The sequence below is a fragment of the Leptonychotes weddellii genome, chromosome 14 (genome assembly GCF_054177405.1).
Source record: "Leptonychotes weddellii isolate Sample4059 chromosome 14, ASM5417740v2, whole genome shotgun sequence".
NCBI lineage: Eukaryota > Metazoa > Chordata > Mammalia > Carnivora > Phocidae > Leptonychotes > Leptonychotes weddellii.
In genome coordinates, this window is record NC_138382.1 from 49,709,641 (window position 1) to 49,728,766 (window position 19,126).

The window sequence follows — 19,126 nt, forward strand, 5'->3', positions numbered from 1 at the left end:
GTTTTCACAGCTTCCTGCACTTAACCCCACAGCAGTTTATATAATATGTAATTATTGATGAAATTAGGCAATGCCTCCCCTGCTAGATTTTAAGCCTCTTAAGGATATGTACCATGCCTGAATTCCCTTCTGTATCACTCAGCTACCAGTGCCTGCTCCTCTGTAGTCACTGAATATCTGTGACTGTGCACACCTCCACCAAACAGAATGGGAATTACTTTTCTGAGGCCTATACAACAGGTATTGTCCAGAAAGTCAAGAATTTTTCCACCTCCAATTCAGCAGTCATTTATTCAGCCCCTTCTTTGTAAAGATTCTACGTGGGACAGAAAAAAGTGTGAGATAGCACTTGTATTCAAGTAGTCTTTCAGGAAGAGAGAAAAAGACAATGATAGAAGATAGAAACCTTGTTTCCCCACAGTGGCAATTCCTGCTATAGAGTATCCATGTTCAGATTCTTACTCGTTTCCAATAAAGAGTCCAGTCTGTGACCCAGCCCACCTTGGTCACAGTAGCTGTTGAGTGAGTTCAAGAGAATCTTTCTTAGCTCCCAAACCTTTATCCTAATCTGTCTGCCTGGACAATTCTTTGACAATACACTTTTAGTTTTTAAGAACAGCACTCAGACTCCCACTGTTAAGTCTTCTCAAGGCTAAATACCTCTAATTCTTTCAATCATTTCTCTTGTAGCAGGCTTTCCAGTCACTTCCAGTACTCTACCAAACTCAACTCTGGCAAGTTGGCAACTCTTTTTTTTTTTTTTAAGATTTTATTTATTTGACAGAGACATAGCAAGAGAGGGAACACAAGCAGGGGGAGTGGGAGAGGGAGGAGGCGGCGGAGAAGGAGGCTTCCCGCAGAGCAGGGAGCCCAATGCAGGGCTCAATCCCAGAACCCTGGGATCATGACCTGAGCCGAAGGCAGACGCTTAATGACTGAGCCACCCAGGTGCCCCAAGTTGGCAACTCTTGAAGTTTCTGTCAGAGCTGGAGAGCTTAAGTTATTTTACAAATGCAACCTACAATTGCTTTCATTTTCAGTTTTGACTCTTATTCCTAAATCAGTACAGAATTTCGGAACTGGAAGGGACCTTAAGGTAAACTCATTTACTGGTTACCCAAAGCAGATCCTGGACCAATGAAATCACCCGAATGCTTTTAAAAAATAGATTCCTGGGCTCCATCCACAACAATTCTAATTCAGTAGATTTTTTGTTTAAAAGCTTCCCATGTGATTTGGTACAGAGCTTGTTTTGGAAAGCACCTCTGTACATGATGCCTGGCACTGCCTTACAGAACATACTCATTACCAGTATTCTTTCCCCTGTTATACTTGAACCTCTCCTGTGGCAGGGAGCCCACCACCAAGAGGTACCTGTGTATGAAAATCCTTCCAAACGTTAATAGTATGCATTCTTTGATTCCTAGGTATCTGATATCCGGCACCCATTTCCTCTTAAAATTGTATGTGAACAGAACACCGGTTCCTCATAAACATGAAGACACATTTATCTTAGAGTCCCAACACACAAGTATTAAAAATATGCTGTTGGGGCACCTGGGTGGCTCAGTCGTTAAGCGTCTGCCTTCAGCTCAGGTCATGATCCCAGCGTCCTGGGATCGAGCCCCGCATCAGGTTCCCTGCTCCGCGGGAAGCCTGCTTCTCTCTCTCCCACTACCCCTGCTTGTGTTCCCTCTCTCGCTGTGTCTCTGTCAAATAAATAAATCAAATCTTTAAAAAAAAAAAATGCTACTTTACCATCTTTTTAGACATGAATCAGGAAGAAGGAAATAAATGATATTTTGATTTGTGTTATCTAGCACAAACTTTAGTAGAGTGCTTGCTAACAGAAGTGAAGGTTAGCTTGAAGAGGAAAAATAAGATGTTAAACTCAATGCCTTTCCCCTCAACACTTTATTTTTTATTTTTTTAAAGATTTTATTTTATTTGAGAGAGAATGAGAAAGCACATGAGAGGGGGGAGGGTCAGAGGGTGAAGCAGGCTCCCCGCCGAGCAGGGAGCCCGATGCGGGACTCGATCCCAGGACACCAGGATCATGACCTGAGCCGAAGGCAGTCGCTTAACCAACTGAGCCACCCAGGCGCCCTCCCCTCAACACTTTAATAGCAATCATTGTTTCACTAAGCTAGTGGCAATATTTTATTAATAATTTTTTTGGATTTTGTAGGCTTAAGATCTTATTTGTACTTTTACCTTCACATTCAGTAAAGATTCTTTGTCATTTGCTTGAGACCAATGAAAACAATGGTTATTATGAAAATAGAGTATAAATTTTAGTTGATGTAAAGATGCAATAGTAAGCCTATTAAATTTTACTCAGAAGTACACTGAAGTTATATTAAAGCTGAATTTTACTAATATTAAGATGAACAATTCATTTGATCATTTCCTACATTTCATTGTTCTAATTCTTTTTTTTTTTAAAGATTTTATTTATTTATTTATTTGAGAGAAAGAGAGAGAGAGAGACAGAGAAACAGCATGAGAGGGGAGAGGGTCAGAGGGAGAAGCAGGCTCCCCGCCGAGCCGGGAGCCCGATGTGGGACTCGATCCCAGGACTCCGGAATCATGACCTGAGCTGAAGGCAGTTGCTTAACCAACTGAGCTGAGCCACCCAGGTGCCCTCACTGTTCTAATTCTTATCTACATTTCTTAAAGCTGTTTTTTTGCAACATTTTTATTATTTTAAATTATCTATGTATTGCTTCTCTCCCACCAGCTCAAATAATCAGAGGCAATACAATTTGAATTTTGGGAAGAAAAGCATCTTATAAACTCCCATTGGTGTATCACATGCAGCAGTAGTCTCCATGATGTTTCTGCACTGTCCCATAAAAATTAGTCTTCAGTCTCCTGGTATCATGAACATATCTGCACTTAGCGATTTTCTTTCCTCCTAAATGAACATATAAATTGGAGGAGAGTAAGTTGTGGTAGTAGGTCAGATGTGGTCCTTGTCAGACCACGCCATACATACTTAGCTGTGAAACCAACAAACTCTAATAGAACATCTCTTGTGCTAACAGCCCGAAAGGCCACACATTGGTGATAACTTCTCTCTTCAGAAAACAAACAAAATGAATGGACTGTATTTTGCAGAACAGGACCTTTATCTACATGGAAAGTGGAGGCAAGATATTTGGGGCATACAGAGGTCTTCAGGGCTACTGCTCTGCTGCCCCCACTCTTGCAGTTGACCTCAGCAGCACTGACCCCTCTATTTTCTTCTGTCCATCAGCTCTTTCCTGCCTTTTCCTCCTGATCCAGCTTAGATGCCTCATGCATTATTTCAAGCCCTCCCTGACCCTGTCATTTCACCTCAGCCATGTGGCAAGCCCCAGCCCTGGATGAACCCACCTCTCCACCTTCTCTGAGCTTGCCTTTGGACAACAGAGCAATGCTAGAGAAAAAGCCCAAATTCCTAATCCCCTATCTTCTTTTTTTTTTTAAAGATTTTATTTATTTATTTGACAGAGAAAGAGAGCACAAGTAGGCAGAGGCAGGCAGAGGGAGAGGGAGAAGTAGGCTCTCCACTGAGCAGGGAGCCCAACGTGGGGCTCGATCCCAGGACCCTGGGATCATGACCTGAGCCGAAGGCAGCTGCTTAACTGACTGAGGCACCCAGGTGCCCCAATAATCCCATATCTTAATTGGGGTACTAATCTCATCTGACAAGCTTAGCTTTTTCTCGTTAGCTTGCTATTACACTTCCCATAATAGTTAAAAACTTCTCCACTCTAATTCTATTATTTAATGAACACTGAGTGCCTATGAGGTACCAGGCAGTCTTCTAGGTACTAAGATACTACAGTGAACATAATAGATGAAATCCCTATCCCCACCAAGCATATACTAAAAGGAGACAGATAATTAACAAATAAAAAAGAAAAAATATATTAAGTGCCATTAAAAAAAAGGGGGGGTTATGGAGTGCTGGAGAGGTTATAATTTTTAAAAAGTTTTTTTTTTTTAAAGATTTTATTTATTTATTTGACAGAGAGAGACACAGCGAAAGATGGAACACAAGCAGGGGGAGTGGGAGAGGGAGAAGCAGGCTTCCTGTTGAGCAGGGAGCCCAATGCGGGGCTCGATCCCAGGACCCTGGGATCATGACCTGAGCCGAAGGCAGACGCTTAACGACTGAGCCACCCAGGCACCCCTAAAAAGTTTTTGAAATATAATGTAACTACGGAAAAAAGTCACATATCTTAAGTATACAACTTGGTGGATTTTCACAAGTTGAAACATCCTATAATTTATAAAGGAGCTGGGAAAGTTCTCACTGAAAAAACTGCCATTAAGGGGCACCTGGGTGGCTCAGTTGTTAGGCATCTGCCTTCGGCTCAGGTCATGATCCCAGGGTCCTGGGATCGAGCCCCGCATCGGGCTCCCTGCTCAGCGGAGAGCCTGCTTCTCCCTCTCCCACTCCCCCTGCTTGTGTTCCCTCTCTCGCAGTCTCTCTCTCTGTCAAATAAATAAAATCTTAAAAAAAATGTATTTCTAAAAAAAAAAAAAAAAACAAAACTGCCATTAAGCAGAGACCTGAAGGAGAGGGAGTGAGACACTTGAAAATCTAAGGGAAGAGCATTCCAGAGGAAACAGACAGTGCAAAGGCCCTGAGGCAGCATGTCTAGTTTGTTTGAGGAAGCAAGGAGGCCAGTGTAGCTGGAATGCAGTGAAGGAGGGAAGAGTCATAAAAGACGAGATCAGAGATGTAATGAGGACCAGACTGTATAGAACCTTGTGGGCAACCAGAAGGACTATGGCTTTTACTCTGAGCAAGACAGGAAGCCATTGGAGAATTTTAAGCAGGAGATGCAGTAACTAAAAAAAAGAGGTCTGAGGACTGAAGTCTAGTGGACTGCAAGTTTCAGGTTACAAATAAAGAAGACCTATAAAAGAATCTCAAGAAGAGAGGATAAGTGGAATAGAAAGGGTGGAGAGAAGGAAAATTAGGAAATTAGTGTTCTGGAAGGTCTGCAAGGTGGTTACAATAATGAAAGTGTGTTGAGTGCTGCAGATGGGGTGGGACAGGTCAGTGTTAACCTTGACAAGAGCAGTTTCAGAGGATCACTGGGGATGTGAACCTAACTGGAGTGGGTTCAAGAGATCACCAGAGAAGGGAAATGAAAATAAACCATTTTATTGAGGCATTTAACTATGAAAGATGGCAGACAAATGGCTTGGTAAATGGGGAGGGGTGAGGATTCAAGAGGACTATGGTGGATGTTGCAGTGAACGACCCAGATCTCAACTTTAGGACCAAGGTCCTCATTCCCCCAGCAGCTGTGAGTTTTGGCTGCTAACAGCGCAAAGCTGCACTGGTTTACATACTGTCTATGGCTGCCTTCACACTGCAAGAAGAGCTGACAGAGCACAGAGCTCACAATGTCTAAAATATTTACCATTTGACCTTTAACAGAAGGTTAAAAGGTCTAGCTGATTTCCTTTCTGTCCTATCTCCAACACTCTCTGATGCCTGATCTTATAGGTAAAGAGATATGCTTAGTCAAGCAAAGGAGGGGGGGAAAGTTCACATTCCTTTTTTTTTTTTTTAAACATTTTATTTATTTGTCAGGGAGAGAGAGCACAAGCAGAGGGAGCGGCAGGCAGAGCAAGCAGAGGGAGAAGCAGGCTCCCTGCCGACCAAGGAGCCTGATGCAGGGCTCGATCCCAGGACCCTGGGATCATGACCTGAGCTGAAGGCAGACACCCAACTGACTGAGCCACCCAAGCATCCCTAAAAGTTCACATTCCTACACTCGTTCTTCCTTCCAAATCTAGGCCCAAGTTTACCCACCTGTAAACTACTGAACACATTGTAACTGAAATGCTAACTTACTCCTCAGAAGAACTTCAAAGAGCAATGATTAAGCAGTTTAAAAATGAAACTCAGCAGTAGCAGGAAGAACACTACCCTAATTGAGGAGCAAAATTCTAAGATCGTATCCCTCTACAAAACCTGTGTGTGGATCAACATTTTCTCAATTATCCATATTTCTTTCTATGATCCATTTTAAGTTTTTTTTTTAAAGATTTTATTTATTTATTTGACACAGAGAGACACAGAAAGAGAGGGAACACAAGCAGGGGGAGTGGGAGAGGGAGAGGGAGAAGCAGGCTTCCCGCTGAGCAGGGAGCCCAATGCGGGGCTCGATCCCAGGACCCTGGGATCACGACCTGAGCCGAAGGCAGACGCTTAACGACTGAGCCACCCAGGCGCCCCTCCATTTTAAGTTTATAAAACTCAAGTCTGCTATGGTTCTTTACTATTTCACATTACACATTCAAACCAAATATATACACGTGGCCAAATGTTTTCTGATGTACTGTCTCCAAACTGTTTATTACAAGTATTAGACACCACCCCCCCACCGGAGTTTATGGCCTGATATTTAAAAAGTCAGCAATAAAAACCGCACCATCACATTTTCCCTTATTCTAGCCTGAACATATGCTGGAATCCAGGGTGACAACCATACATCCCAAGGAAAGCACTTAAGGATAGGATACAATAAATAAACGTTAAAAGCCCCTAAACCTTGGACAGCTACTATTTATTAGCTACCGGATCTTCCAGAGTCTCAAACTCATCTGTAAAATTAACAGTTATTAGACAGTGAATTTAAATGTTTGCTAATGTTGAAGTTTGTATACAATTAGAATATAAACATGCTATCTCACAATATCTGAAAATAAGAATGAAACCTACTAATGCAGGGGCTGCTAGTACAAATCACTTCTAATCACCTTATACCAAACACCAACCATTAACAATAAATAGCATTTACCAAATGTCAGACACTGTGCTCGTGGCTCCACTTGCATTCTCTTACTTTATCCTTACACACTTTGAAGCAGACAGATGCTCCCACTACGCTAATTTTACAGGTGAAAAAATGAGATATAGAGGTTCAGTTGCTAAAAGTCATCCATCTTCTACGTGTTGGAATCAGGATATAAAATCAAGTCTGCTTGTCTTCAGAGCCAGTGATCGTGACCGTGGTGCTGTCTACCACACCTCCGTAGGTCAGGAATGCATATAAATTACCAACATGAAACATAGCATCACAGGGTAAAAATACATGCTCTTTGGGTAAAGATGGTACATGGAGCACATGCAGCTACTTCCACTGCCTCCTGAAATTCCACTGAACGACAGCAAAGATTTTCATTTTAAGGCATAAATCTAAAAGAATGGGAAGAGAGGAGACAATAGCAGCAAAAAGCTAGAAGTTGGAAAGCCGATGGACAAGTAGTAAATAACATGGTAGCCCCAGAGAAAATTGAATCCTGAGTCAGCAGTAGAAAAGCAAAACAAACAACCCAACTTACATCAGAGAATCCCTAAAAGGTTCAGGAGCTGGTGCTTTCCTCTACCTTTGGAAGTAGGAGTGAAGGGGTAGACACTAAAATAAGGACTGGTTGAAGGTTTAAGTATTCAGAATGCTCTCTGCAACCCTACGTAGCTAAGCAGCCTCTATTGCCCAGCTCCTTCCCCAAATTATAAGTTTATTTTCTAAAAAGGGTAAAATAGAGGGTTCTCTGGATTGTGGGATGCTAGGCAGTTATGGGCAGAGGGACTGTACTCAATACACAGACTCAAATGCATACTGGTCATGAGATAAAGAAAACAAGATACAGGGGGGAAAAAAAAAAGATATCCAACATGAGAGAAGAGGAAAAGGAATTCCCAGGATTGCAGTGAAGGGAGATCCCAGAATACAGCCTGTATCAGGCAGAGCAGACCACAGTCCAGACTGGGACAGGTCCGAAAGCTCCAGGAAAGACTTATTTGGAAGATGAAACAGCATGCCTAGTGAAACTGAACATTGTGATTAATTTAGATATATGGCAAAGAGTCTAGTTGATTTCGTGGTAAGTTTACAGAAAATGAAGCCTAGGAAAAGAAAACAAATAACATTTATAGATTCCCAGCATCAAACAGTAATGTTGCCTTTCACAAAGACTACTTAATAAAATGATGTCACTTTATCAGCATCAGCAAATCCTTCAGTCCAAAACAAGAGGAACTCAATTTAATGTAGTTTATAATAATTACAATATTACAGAGGTCTGCAGCAAAAAGTAGGTTAAGAGAAATAAAATCCTGATTTTTTTCTTAGTTGCTACTTTAAAAATACAGACTGAACGTCCTGTGCTTAAGTGTTGTTGTGGCTGTGTGCTGGCTTCTGTAAAACTAACTAATCACAAGGAACTCTTCAACATATATACTCCGGACCAAAGTGAAAGGTAAACAGAAATGACTAACAAGACAGTGCTATTGTAGACATAATTCCCTTATAATTAATACCTGCCAGAAAATGGAGTTTGACATTACTTACAATTATATCAACATTCACAGAGGCTGAACATCACAGGCATATGGGTGTATTATCACCCAAGATGTCTTTACTTCCCAAGTAGTTTTAAATTTTAGCTATTAAGGTCAGTTACCAGAGCCAAACTTGTTCTTAACAAGTAGAATTTTTATGTCCATTCAATCAAAGAGTCTCTTACATCTTTCTGGGCCTGTTCATTTGCAGATAGGAGTAGAAATTGTAACTGGGTTCCTCATATCATGCATTCACATGTGATGCCCATCTTCATATGCTGTCCAATTTCTTTAGGATAAAAGGTGCTGAAAGAAAAATAAACAAACCCAGAATTTCAGATCTATTAGCCCACAAGTTACATTATGGAATTTATAAGACTGGGGGAAAAATCTTACAGATTTAGTTCACTACATTTTTTAAATGACTCCAAATAATGGCCAAGCCCCTGCCTGCATAACCTAGCAAAGGAGACTCACTGTCTTTCCAGTGTCATGAAGCTCTGACTATTCTAAGGTTCATTCTTACACCATATAAAATCTTTTCTCCAGGTAGTTCTCTTAGGACCATAAAGAGTAAATTCAATCCAAAAAAAAAAGTAAATTCAATCCTCCTTCAAAAGACCATCTTTTTACCTTGGGTGTTTTAATTGTCAAAGGAACAAAATGCTAGGAGAAACAAATTGGCATTTTTCACCCTTTAAAACATATTTGAGGGGCACCTGGGTGGCTCAGTTGGTAGAGCATCCAACTCTTGAGCTCAGGTCATGATCTCAGGGTCATAAGATCAAGCCCTGCATCATGCTCCCTGCTCAGCAGAGTCTGTTTGGGATTCTCTCTCTCCCTCTCCCTCTGCCCCCTCCCCCCACTGTCTCTCAAATAAATAATAAAAAAATAAAACATTTGAAAAAAGGCAGAGGGTGGGAGAAAACAACACTGCACTGGGGAAGCAGAAGAGCTAGACGCAGATTTTGGTTCTCCCACTGATTAGCTATATATCACTTATGTAATCCAAATCACATATAATGTAGTCCTATTTCAGTTCTTATGAGGGTCTGGTAGGAGGGTACGAATAGAAATAGCTAGAAAACAAAAATATTGTCACAGGGATCAAACGAAGTGTTACTACTGTCCTGTGTAAAAGCGCTGTGGTCAAAATAAGCACATGAAAAGATGTTTAACATTACTAATCACTAGGACAATGCAAATTAAAACTATAATGAGATACCACCTAACACCCATTAGGATAGCTACTATCAAACTGTTGGGAAGGATGTGGAAAAACTGGAACCCTTGTGTACTGTGGGTGGGAATGTAAAATTGTACACCTGCTATGGATCACAGTATGGTGGGTCCTCAAAATATACAAAATAGAGATACCTGCATATCCATGTTATAGCAGCATTATCCACAGTAGCTAAAATGTAGAAGCAATCCAGATCCAAAGATGGATGAATGGATAAGCAAAATGTGGTATACGATGGAATATTATTCGGCCTTAAAAGGGAAGGAGATTCTGACATATGCTATGACATGGATGAACCTTAGGACCCTATGCAAACTGAAATAAGCCAGTTACAAAAAGACAAATACTGTATGGTTCCAATTATATGAGAGCCTTAAGAGATGTCAAAATCATAGAGAAAGTTTCAGTTTTACAAGATAAAGAGTTCTGGAGATGGATGGTGGTGGTGATTGTACAACACTATGAGTGTATTTAATACCGCTAAACTGTACACTTAAAAAGTTAAGATAAATTGTTGTATATATTTTACCACAATTTAAAAAATTAGAAAATAAAAAGGGCTGTGAGCAAAAAAGCTGCCAGAAGGATCTTCTTTCTCAATACCCATACTAAAGTAATAGAACATATTGTTAACATTAAGCTGAAGATACTGAGATCTGCTGAAAGCTGATGAAGTCGGCAGTATGTCCAGATATTTCTAATTCTTATCAGATTAAAAAAGGTAAGTAACATCCATCGAATGAATGGATAAACAAAATGTGGCATATCCACACAATGGAATGTTACCTGGCAGTAAAAAGGAAGGAAAGGGGCGCCTGGGTGGCTCAGTCGGTTAAGCGTCTGCCTTCGGCTCAGGTCATGATCCCAGGATCCTGGGATTGAGCCCCACATCAGGCTCCCTGCTCAGCGGGAAGCCTGCTTCTCCCTCTCCCACTCCCCCTGCTTGTGTTCCTGCTCTCACTGTCTCTCTCTGTCAAATAAATAAATAAAATCTTAAAAAAAAAAAAAATAAAAAGGAAATACTAACACATGCTATAATACGAACCTTGAAAACACTATGGAAAGTGAAATAAGCTAGACACAAAAGGTCATATATTCTATAATTCCATTTATATGAAATGTCCAGAATAGGCAAATCCATAAAGAAAAAGTAGATTAGTGGTTGCCAAGGGAACATGAAGGGGTAAAATGGGGAATGACAGCTAATGGGCATGGTGTCCACTTTAGAGGTAAAGAAAATGTTCTAAAATGCATAACTCTATGTTAAGAACCACTAAATTACATAACCTTCATTTTTTAAAGTTTTTTTTAACTTTATTTTTTACAGATTTTATTTACTTATTTGACAAAGAGAGACACAGCGAGAGAGGGAACACAAGCAGGGGGAGTGGTAGAGGGAGAAGCAGGCTTCCCGCTGAGCAGGGAGCCCGATGTGGGGCGCGATCCCAGGACCCTGGGATCATGACCTGAGCCAAAGACAGACGCTTAATGACTGAGACACCCAGGCGCCCCAAGTTTTTCTTAAAGTATAACTGACATACAGTATCCCACTAGTTTCCGGTGTATGGTCATAGTGATTCAGTATTTTTATATATCATGAAATGATCCGCACAATAAGTCTAGCTACCATATAAAGTTACTACAGTATTGTCTATATTCTCTATGCTGTACATTGCACCCTTATGACTTACTTCTTTTGTAACTGGAAGTCTGTACCTTTTAAGCCCCTTCCCCTATTTCATCTACCCCTACTCTACTCCCCACTGGCAATCAACAGTCTGTTGTCTGTATTTATCAGTCCGTTTCTGTTTTGTTTTTAAAGATTCCACATATAAGTGGAATCATATGGTATTCATCTCTCTCTGACTTATTTCACTTAGCCTAATAGCCTATAGGTCCATCCATGTTGTTGCAAATGGCCAAGATTTTTACGTCTAAGTAATATTCCATTGTATATACACGCATCTTCTTTGTCCATTTATCAATAGACACTTAGGTTGAACCATATACTTTAAATGGGTGAACTGTATACTATGTGAATTATATCTCCATTTTAAAAGTGGTAATGTGGAACAGTATTCTGTGTTTTTTTAAGGAAACCAATTCATATCAGATACAAAGGTCACTGAAAAGAAGCAAATATTTTACTGGCAGCTAAGTCAACAAAAAAGGTAAGAGGATAAAATAAGTTGGGAGTTGCAAAAAGCTGTTGAAGGAGCAGGATTTGTGTTTCTGTTCAGTAGGGCTCCCTCTCCTGGGGAAGCAGGGTAATACCATAGTCAGTGATGGGGTACCAGGCTTCAGTGAGCTCTGGCCTAGGCCCAATCTGAGCCTTCTACAGGATAACCTTGGTATGGCCTTCATTTATTTTAATCATTCCTGCCTCTCCACCCAGACCTGTCAGCAATACACAGCAAGGTGCAATGAAAGAGTACTGAACTGAGAATTGGAGGGTGGGGACAAATCACTTCTGAGATTCACATCAGTAAAACTAGAGAAGTGATCTACAAAGCTGCACCCATCTCTAACATTCAGTGTGTCTTTAACTCTGATATTTTGTGTTAAGACCCCCTTTGAAAGGTGAGTTCTCATTTGCAAAAGGGATATACAGAATGTTAAGCCCGGCCTCCCTCAAAGCGCTACTGTCAAGACAGCTAACGCAAATAAGCTTCTGCCAAACGTAAATTCAAATAAACCTTCAGGTGTTATTATTAATCCTATAGACTCCTACTCTTTTCTTCTCCTTCCTTCAAAAAAAAACACCAATTCTTTACTTCACCTTCTGTACAAATAAGCAAAAGAAGCAAACCTTTTTGTATTTTAGAGATCAGCACCGAAGGAAGGAAACTTGATATTAAGAGCTCTGGATTCTAGATCAAGATCATGCACTGAATCGCTGAGTGACCTTGAGCCAGCCATTTCTCTACTCTCTAAGTTTCTGTCGGCAAAACAAGGGAGCTGCTCGGTAGGGGAGCGGAGGGGAGGGGGAATAAACCCTCGAGGCTCTTTCAATTAAAACGCTCTTAAGGCAGGGCGAGGCGGGATGATCACCCTCGCACTCCAGGCCACCGCGTGTACTTCTGACCCCGACCCGCAGACCCTAAGCCGCGCCTGCGCCCGCTGATCTCGACCCACATGTCCCACCCTTCCCGCGACCACTCAGCTAGCTCAGCTCGCAGGCCCCCAGAGAACCAGAGTTGGGTGGGTGGTGTCCGCGAGCTCCCCGCGGGTCTCATGGCCGCAGCCTGGAAGGACACTCACTGACTCGCAGCAGGGCCACGTAGATGAGGAAGTTCCGTATGGACGAGATCACATCCTCGCGCATCTTCCGTTTCATCTCCTCCGGGTCCAGCTTCGGCGCAAGGCCCTCGATCCGGAACATGGCTTTGCCTCCCCGGCTTCCAGCTGCCACGCTCCGCTCTCTTCAGAGGCCGCCCGGCGCCCGGAACTCGGCCCCATCCCATTTCCTGTTCCCGCCCCTCGTTCTCGCGCGCGGCGACGGGAGCTGCGAGGGACAATCCTCATCCGGCCCGAGGGGTTCTGCAGGGGGCTGCCTGAAGAGGGCGTCGTAGTCTCAGCCACGCGGGACTCCGGTTCCCCCCGGCTGTTGAGGAAGCTCTGTCTTGAGCCGCGCGCGCTGCGCTGCAAAATGCTTTTATGCCTCAGAGGGGACAATGCACGTAGATACCACCATAAATAACAACAGCTACAGTTCTACGCCATGAATTAGATATTAAAACCTTCATTTCCTAGGTGAGAAAACTGAAGCACAGAGAGCTTTAAAACAACTTGCCCAAATATACTTTAAAGTACCTTAGGGGGAAAAAGTGTTGAGGAAGGGAGATGAAACGGTATTAGCAAAATGTTGAAAATTGCTTAAACTGGTGATTAATATATCATTTTAATTATTCTAGTCTTTCTATTTTGAGCATGTTTGAATATTTTCATAAGTTAAAACAAAAAGATGAAGATGATGAAACTTGCTTGTGTTCACACAACTAGTAAATGCAGTAGGTTTTTTTTTTTAAATGTTATTGTCATCCCCATTTTATTTTAAATATACAAATATATTTTATATATAATAAAAATATATTTTTATATATAATAAATATAAATAATAAAATAAATATATATAAAAATATAAATATATAATATATATAAATAAATATAAATATATATAAATATAAATAAATATAAAATAAATATAAAAATATATTTGTATATTATATACATATATTTAAATAAGCTCTATGCCCTACCTGGGGCTTGAACTCAGGACCCTGAGATCAAGAGTCACATGCTGTACTGAGCCAGGCAGGCACCTCTGCAGTAGGGTTTTGTATTTAGATTTGTGGGATCCAGCCAAAAGTTTTTAACTCCATATTATTACTGTATTCTCATTTCTGGCATTAACTGATCCATACAGATTGGCCCAGTAATACAGCATATAAAAACAAGTTCAGCTCCTTTCAACATTTTACAGGTGAGGAGGGGGGCTGAGAAACCAAGTGCACTGCTTACAGTCATTCTGCTAGTGATGGGCAGAGGCAGGGTTCTAATGCAGATTGTAATGCCAAGTTGCACTCTCTTTTCCCTGCACCCCACTACTCCTCTGTTAGTCTTTAACTATTAGTGCCTGCCTGGGTGGGCATCACTGGAGGCAGGAGGTAGAGGTTTAGTGCAATCAGATTTCCTGTCACAAAATCATCAAAACAGTGCAGCCCCAAATTTTGCATGCCACCTAGCCATATTTAATTTTTAGACACAAACCAGATGACTGAATTGCTCACATAATTCAAAACCAGAATGTGCCTGGGTGTCTGGGTGGCTCAGTCAGTTAAATGTCCAACTGTTGATTTTGGCTCAGATCATGATTTCAAGGTTGTTAGATGGAGCTCCGCCTTGAGCTCCGCGCTGGGCATGGAGCCTGCTTGGGATTCTCTCTCTCTCTCCCTTCTCCTCTACCCCTCCCCCCTCTCTCCCCCTCTCTAAAAAATAAGAAGCAAAACCCAGAATGTGCCTTCTTGACTGCACATTGCTTAGCAACAGTGGATTTTGGATAAGTTAGAGCAGTAAATTACTGCAATAACTGATAACTAAAGCATTGCTGCCCACCTTGATTGACAGAATGTAGGACATTGGGGCAAGAAAGAGAACTCATCTGCGTATTCAGGCTTTGGTAACCTCTTCTATCTACAATTCATGCAGTGGAATAGTAGAGGCAGCTCTGGAATGAAAGGGGCTGCTCCCAAGGAGCATCCTCCATCCAACACTTTGAGAGTGTTTAGAAAGCTTGCACTGATGCTGGAAAGCAGCAGGGGCTGTGGAAAGAACCTGGACGGGAAGCCTGGAGACATGGCCTCCAGATTTAGCACTGCCACCATCGAGCCATGTGACCAGGGACACATCTCTGTTTCATGCAACTCCATTTCTTTAGTTGTAAAGGGAGAAGATATGATTAAATGCTCCTGAGAGTCCTGTTCAACTCTAACAGTCTAAGCATTTTGAATTCTAATCGTGTCATCTAGGGCATTCTGGTCTGGAGTGTATGGATGTCAAAATATGATCAAATGTGGTCAGACATCAAAACAAACAGTGTGTAGCCAGCAGTAGGAAGAATGTAACAATAAGGCACATTTCATCCATCTGAATAGTGAGGCAAAATGAGCTGGCAAGGAATGAGTTCTTATGTGATTTCAGTAACTAAGATCCCTGAGGCTGACTAAGTTTAGATAAACAGTTCTCATATAGAACTACCACATTTTCTTTACTGAGATGCTTTTGAGTAACTTGCCTGGATTCACAGGGAACCAAAGAGGGGAGAGATTAGGGAAAAAATCATGTATCTTGGTAAAAAGATCCAATTTTTAGCATTTGGATTTTATTCATCCAGTGCTGTATAAAGCAGCACCTGTTGACTGGACAGGTGATGTGGTGGCAGATAACTGACCTGTTAAAGGGCAACATGATTCTCATAACAGTTATCTTAGAAAGGTGTGGTGCTTGCCAGCCTACCTGTAGAGAGACAGGAAAGTAGTGAGGAACTGGTTCTGGATACAATCTGGGAGGGTGAACTGTTTCTGTTTCAGAAATGTTCATCCTGGTCAACTCTATCCTCCCCTTGCCTGGCTCCTCCACCTGTAATGGAGGAAACTCATTAAAAGAGCTTAGGCTCCTTTGTCCTTTTTGGGTGCCCCTCCTTTTATGGCCTGTAGGTGGTGGTATTGCCCAGTGACCCTCCGTTTAGGCGCGGCAAAGGGAGCTCACACACTTCCGGAAATTAGCACTGGAGTGAGCTGTGCCGCAGGGTGGACTCTATTTTTTTCCTCATTGGAATGATGAAGGGGTTGGGTCTAATCTTTAAAATGACTTGCAGCTCAAAAATGTTGAAAATATGTGTTCATCTTTCCTGTTCTTCCTTCATCACTTTGCTAAAAGGCTAAACGCAAAGGATTCCCTATGGTTGTGCCATGAAAGACAAAAATGAAAAGTATGCACACATAATTTAATATTGATATTTGTAGTCTGATCATAGAGGAAATGGTAGCTGATGTCATAGCCTGTCTTGTTTTCCATTTTGATCCCAGGAGGGATTTAGGAGCTATTTCCTTTGCCTCGATTTCCCGGACAGTATTGCACACAAACGTTCAGTGAGCACAATTTACCCATAAGAGAATTAAGTGTTTTAATCCCATCATTGAGGAGGAATTTGTATTTACAGGGTCAGAGATTGACAGATGATTCATGATTGGGGAATAATTCTGACATAAAATCACAGGAACCTTGTGGTTTTTAATGTATTGGGAGCTTAGGCTTTGGGTATTGAACAGTTCAACCCCTTCACTTGACAGATGAAGAACAGAGGGAATCTAGAGGTATAGCTAGTTGGGACTAAGGTAGGTCTCTGGGCTCCCAGTCCAGCACTTTCCCACCATGATCTTGCAGATTTCAATACTTTGTGATTATTCTCATTGATGATCCTCCCCTCAGAGGTAGGATTGGAAGAATGGGGTGTTGTTTAACCTCAGCTTGGGAGGGACAGGATAGAGGGTGGCTGCTACTCATCAAGAGGCTGATGGCAGTCCTTCTTTCCATGTTTCCACCCCCATCAGCAGTAATTAATCTGGGCGGTGTTATTAGACAACTCCACGTGTCTTCTTCCTCATTTCTTCAGGAGATGAACATGGTCTGGTGTTCCCAAAATCAGCTTCGTTTTGAAGTCCCTTCAGGACCCACCATGAATGAAACAAAGGTTAGGGATAAGGGAAGGACTGCTCTGTGATAGATGTTAACCAGAGTCCTCACCGAGCAGATGGGATAGCTTACTTCTAGAAATTACTGCCCAGCAAGAGTAAGTCCTTTTGGACTTTAAAAGGTGAGTAGAATTTTGATAACCTTCACTTCACTGGCATTTGCTTTCTATAATACCCTATTCCCTGTTCTAATTTTTAGGGCTTTGTTGTCTGGATGATTCATGAGTGTTTGATCTTTCATAGTAAACTGGAAGCACCTCAAGTACAAGAAACACACACTTTTCCTGGGATCGAGCCCCGCATCGGGCTCCCTGCTCCATGGGAAGCCTGCTTCTCCCTCTCCCACTCCCCCTGCTTGTGTTCCCTCTCTCGCTGTCATCCTCAACACTTCCCACATTAAAAAAAAAAAAAAAAGGAAACACACACTTTAATCCTCCAAACAACGGGATAGGTATTTATACACTGTAAAAACTCAGAAAGTACCCCCTGAGTGGATGAACGGATGAACTTCATATCTGCTAACCTTTAGAATTAAAGAATTGGTAGCTTTTCATATCACATTGAAAGGAAATTGTCCTCCAAAGAAATTTGCCCCAAATCCTACATAATATTTTTATGTAGTGATTTATTTTTCCCTGTTTTTGTACAACTTGTCTTTGTTTGCCTAAATAAAAATCATTAAATAATGATTTTAAAATGTTAAATAATTTTTACATATCATAGGCAAAATTAAAGAACTTTAAAATTTACTTGCTTTATTTATAGCAATGTAATTACATGAAACCACACATATAACATAATACAAACTATAATATATATTATAATATAACCATATTATACTTTTAATAACTTTTGTCACAAAAGTACATGTTTATTTGTATATAATTTAGAAAATAAATCATTTTTTTATTTTTTAAAGATTTCATTTATTTATTTGACAGAGAGAGAGAGACAGCGAGAGAGGAAACACAAGCAGGGGGAGTGGGAGAGGGAGAAGCAGGCTTCCTGTTGAGCAGGGAGCCCGATGCGGGGCTTGATCCCAGGACCCTGGGATCATGACCTGAGCCGAAGGCAGACGCTTAACTAACTAAGCCACCTAGGTGCCCCGAAAATAAATACTTTTTTTAAAAGATTTATTTTTATTATTTATTTGAGAGAGAGAGAGAGAGCACAAGTGGGAGGGGTAGAGGGAGAGGGAGAAAGAATCTCAAGCAGACTCCCCGCTCAGTGCGGAGCCCAAGGTGGGACTCAATCTCACGACCCTGAGATCATGACCTGAGCTGAAATCAAGAGTCAGACGTCCAACTGACTGCGCCACGCAGGCACCCTTAGAAAATACATAACTAAGGGAAAAAGAAGAAAAGAACAGTCCCCCATAATCCCACAGCCACTATGGACATATTGGTGATCATTCTATCAACCCTTCTTCTTCTATAGTATACTCATGTAGCGCTCTCTCTCTCTCTCTTTCTTTGGGCGTGTGTGTGTATATATATATATATATCTACACACCACGTATATATGTATTTTTTACAAAAATGGGCATATAGTATATGCTATTTTAACTTGCATTTTTCATTTAAGTTACATTGACTATCTTCCTATATCTTTAAATAGTCTTCTAAGCATCATTAATGGTGGCTGTATGGTATTCCACTATATGGATGTACCAAAATTTATTTAACTAATCTTCTAACTTTGGGCATTTAATGTGCTTTCATTATTTTTTCTATACATAAATTCGAGGGAATATGATTGTAACACTACCTTTGTGCACACATAAAAAAAATTTTTTTTTTAAGATTTTATTTATTTATTTCACAGAGACAGACACAGAGAGAGAGGGAACACAAGCAGGGGGGAGTGGGAGAAGGAAAAGCAGGCTTCCTGCTGAGCAGGTAGCCAGATGCGGGGCTTGATCCCAGGACCCCGGGATCATGACCTGAGCTGAAGGCATACGCTTAATGACTGAGCCACCCAGGCGCCCCTGCATTGACATTATTTAGAACACATAATAATTACCAGACACCTCCCTGTGGAGATTAGAGAGCTGATTTTGTCACTACTCCCTTCCACCCCTATTACACAAAACACATATATATGCTATGGAAATGTGTTCATACAGCTGGGTATAGTTTCTTTTTTTTTTAAAGATTTTATTTATTTATTTGACAGAGAGATTGACAGCGAGAGAGGGAACACAAGCAGGGGGGAGTGGGAGAGGGAGAAGCAGGCTTCCCGCTGAGCAGGGAGTCTGCTTCGCCCTCTGACCCT

The 19,126-nt window shown here is 41.4% G+C and overlaps 1 protein-coding gene across 1 annotated transcript; it reads right to left on the reverse strand.

Annotated features, from left to right (window-relative positions):
- Window positions 1-6,559: 6,559 nt before the first annotated feature.
- TOMM5 (translocase of outer mitochondrial membrane 5) lies at window positions 6,560-13,074 on the reverse strand. Its single transcript, XM_006729108.3, has 2 exons — window positions 12,861-13,074; window positions 6,560-8,662 (listed from the first exon to the last, which is right to left on the reverse strand). Exons 1-2 carry the CDS (start codon window positions 12,979-12,981, stop codon window positions 8,628-8,630), a joined length of 156 nt encoding a protein of 51 aa, XP_006729171.1. The 5' UTR covers window positions 12,982-13,074; the 3' UTR covers window positions 6,560-8,627.
- Window positions 13,075-19,126: the final 6,052 nt, after the last annotated feature.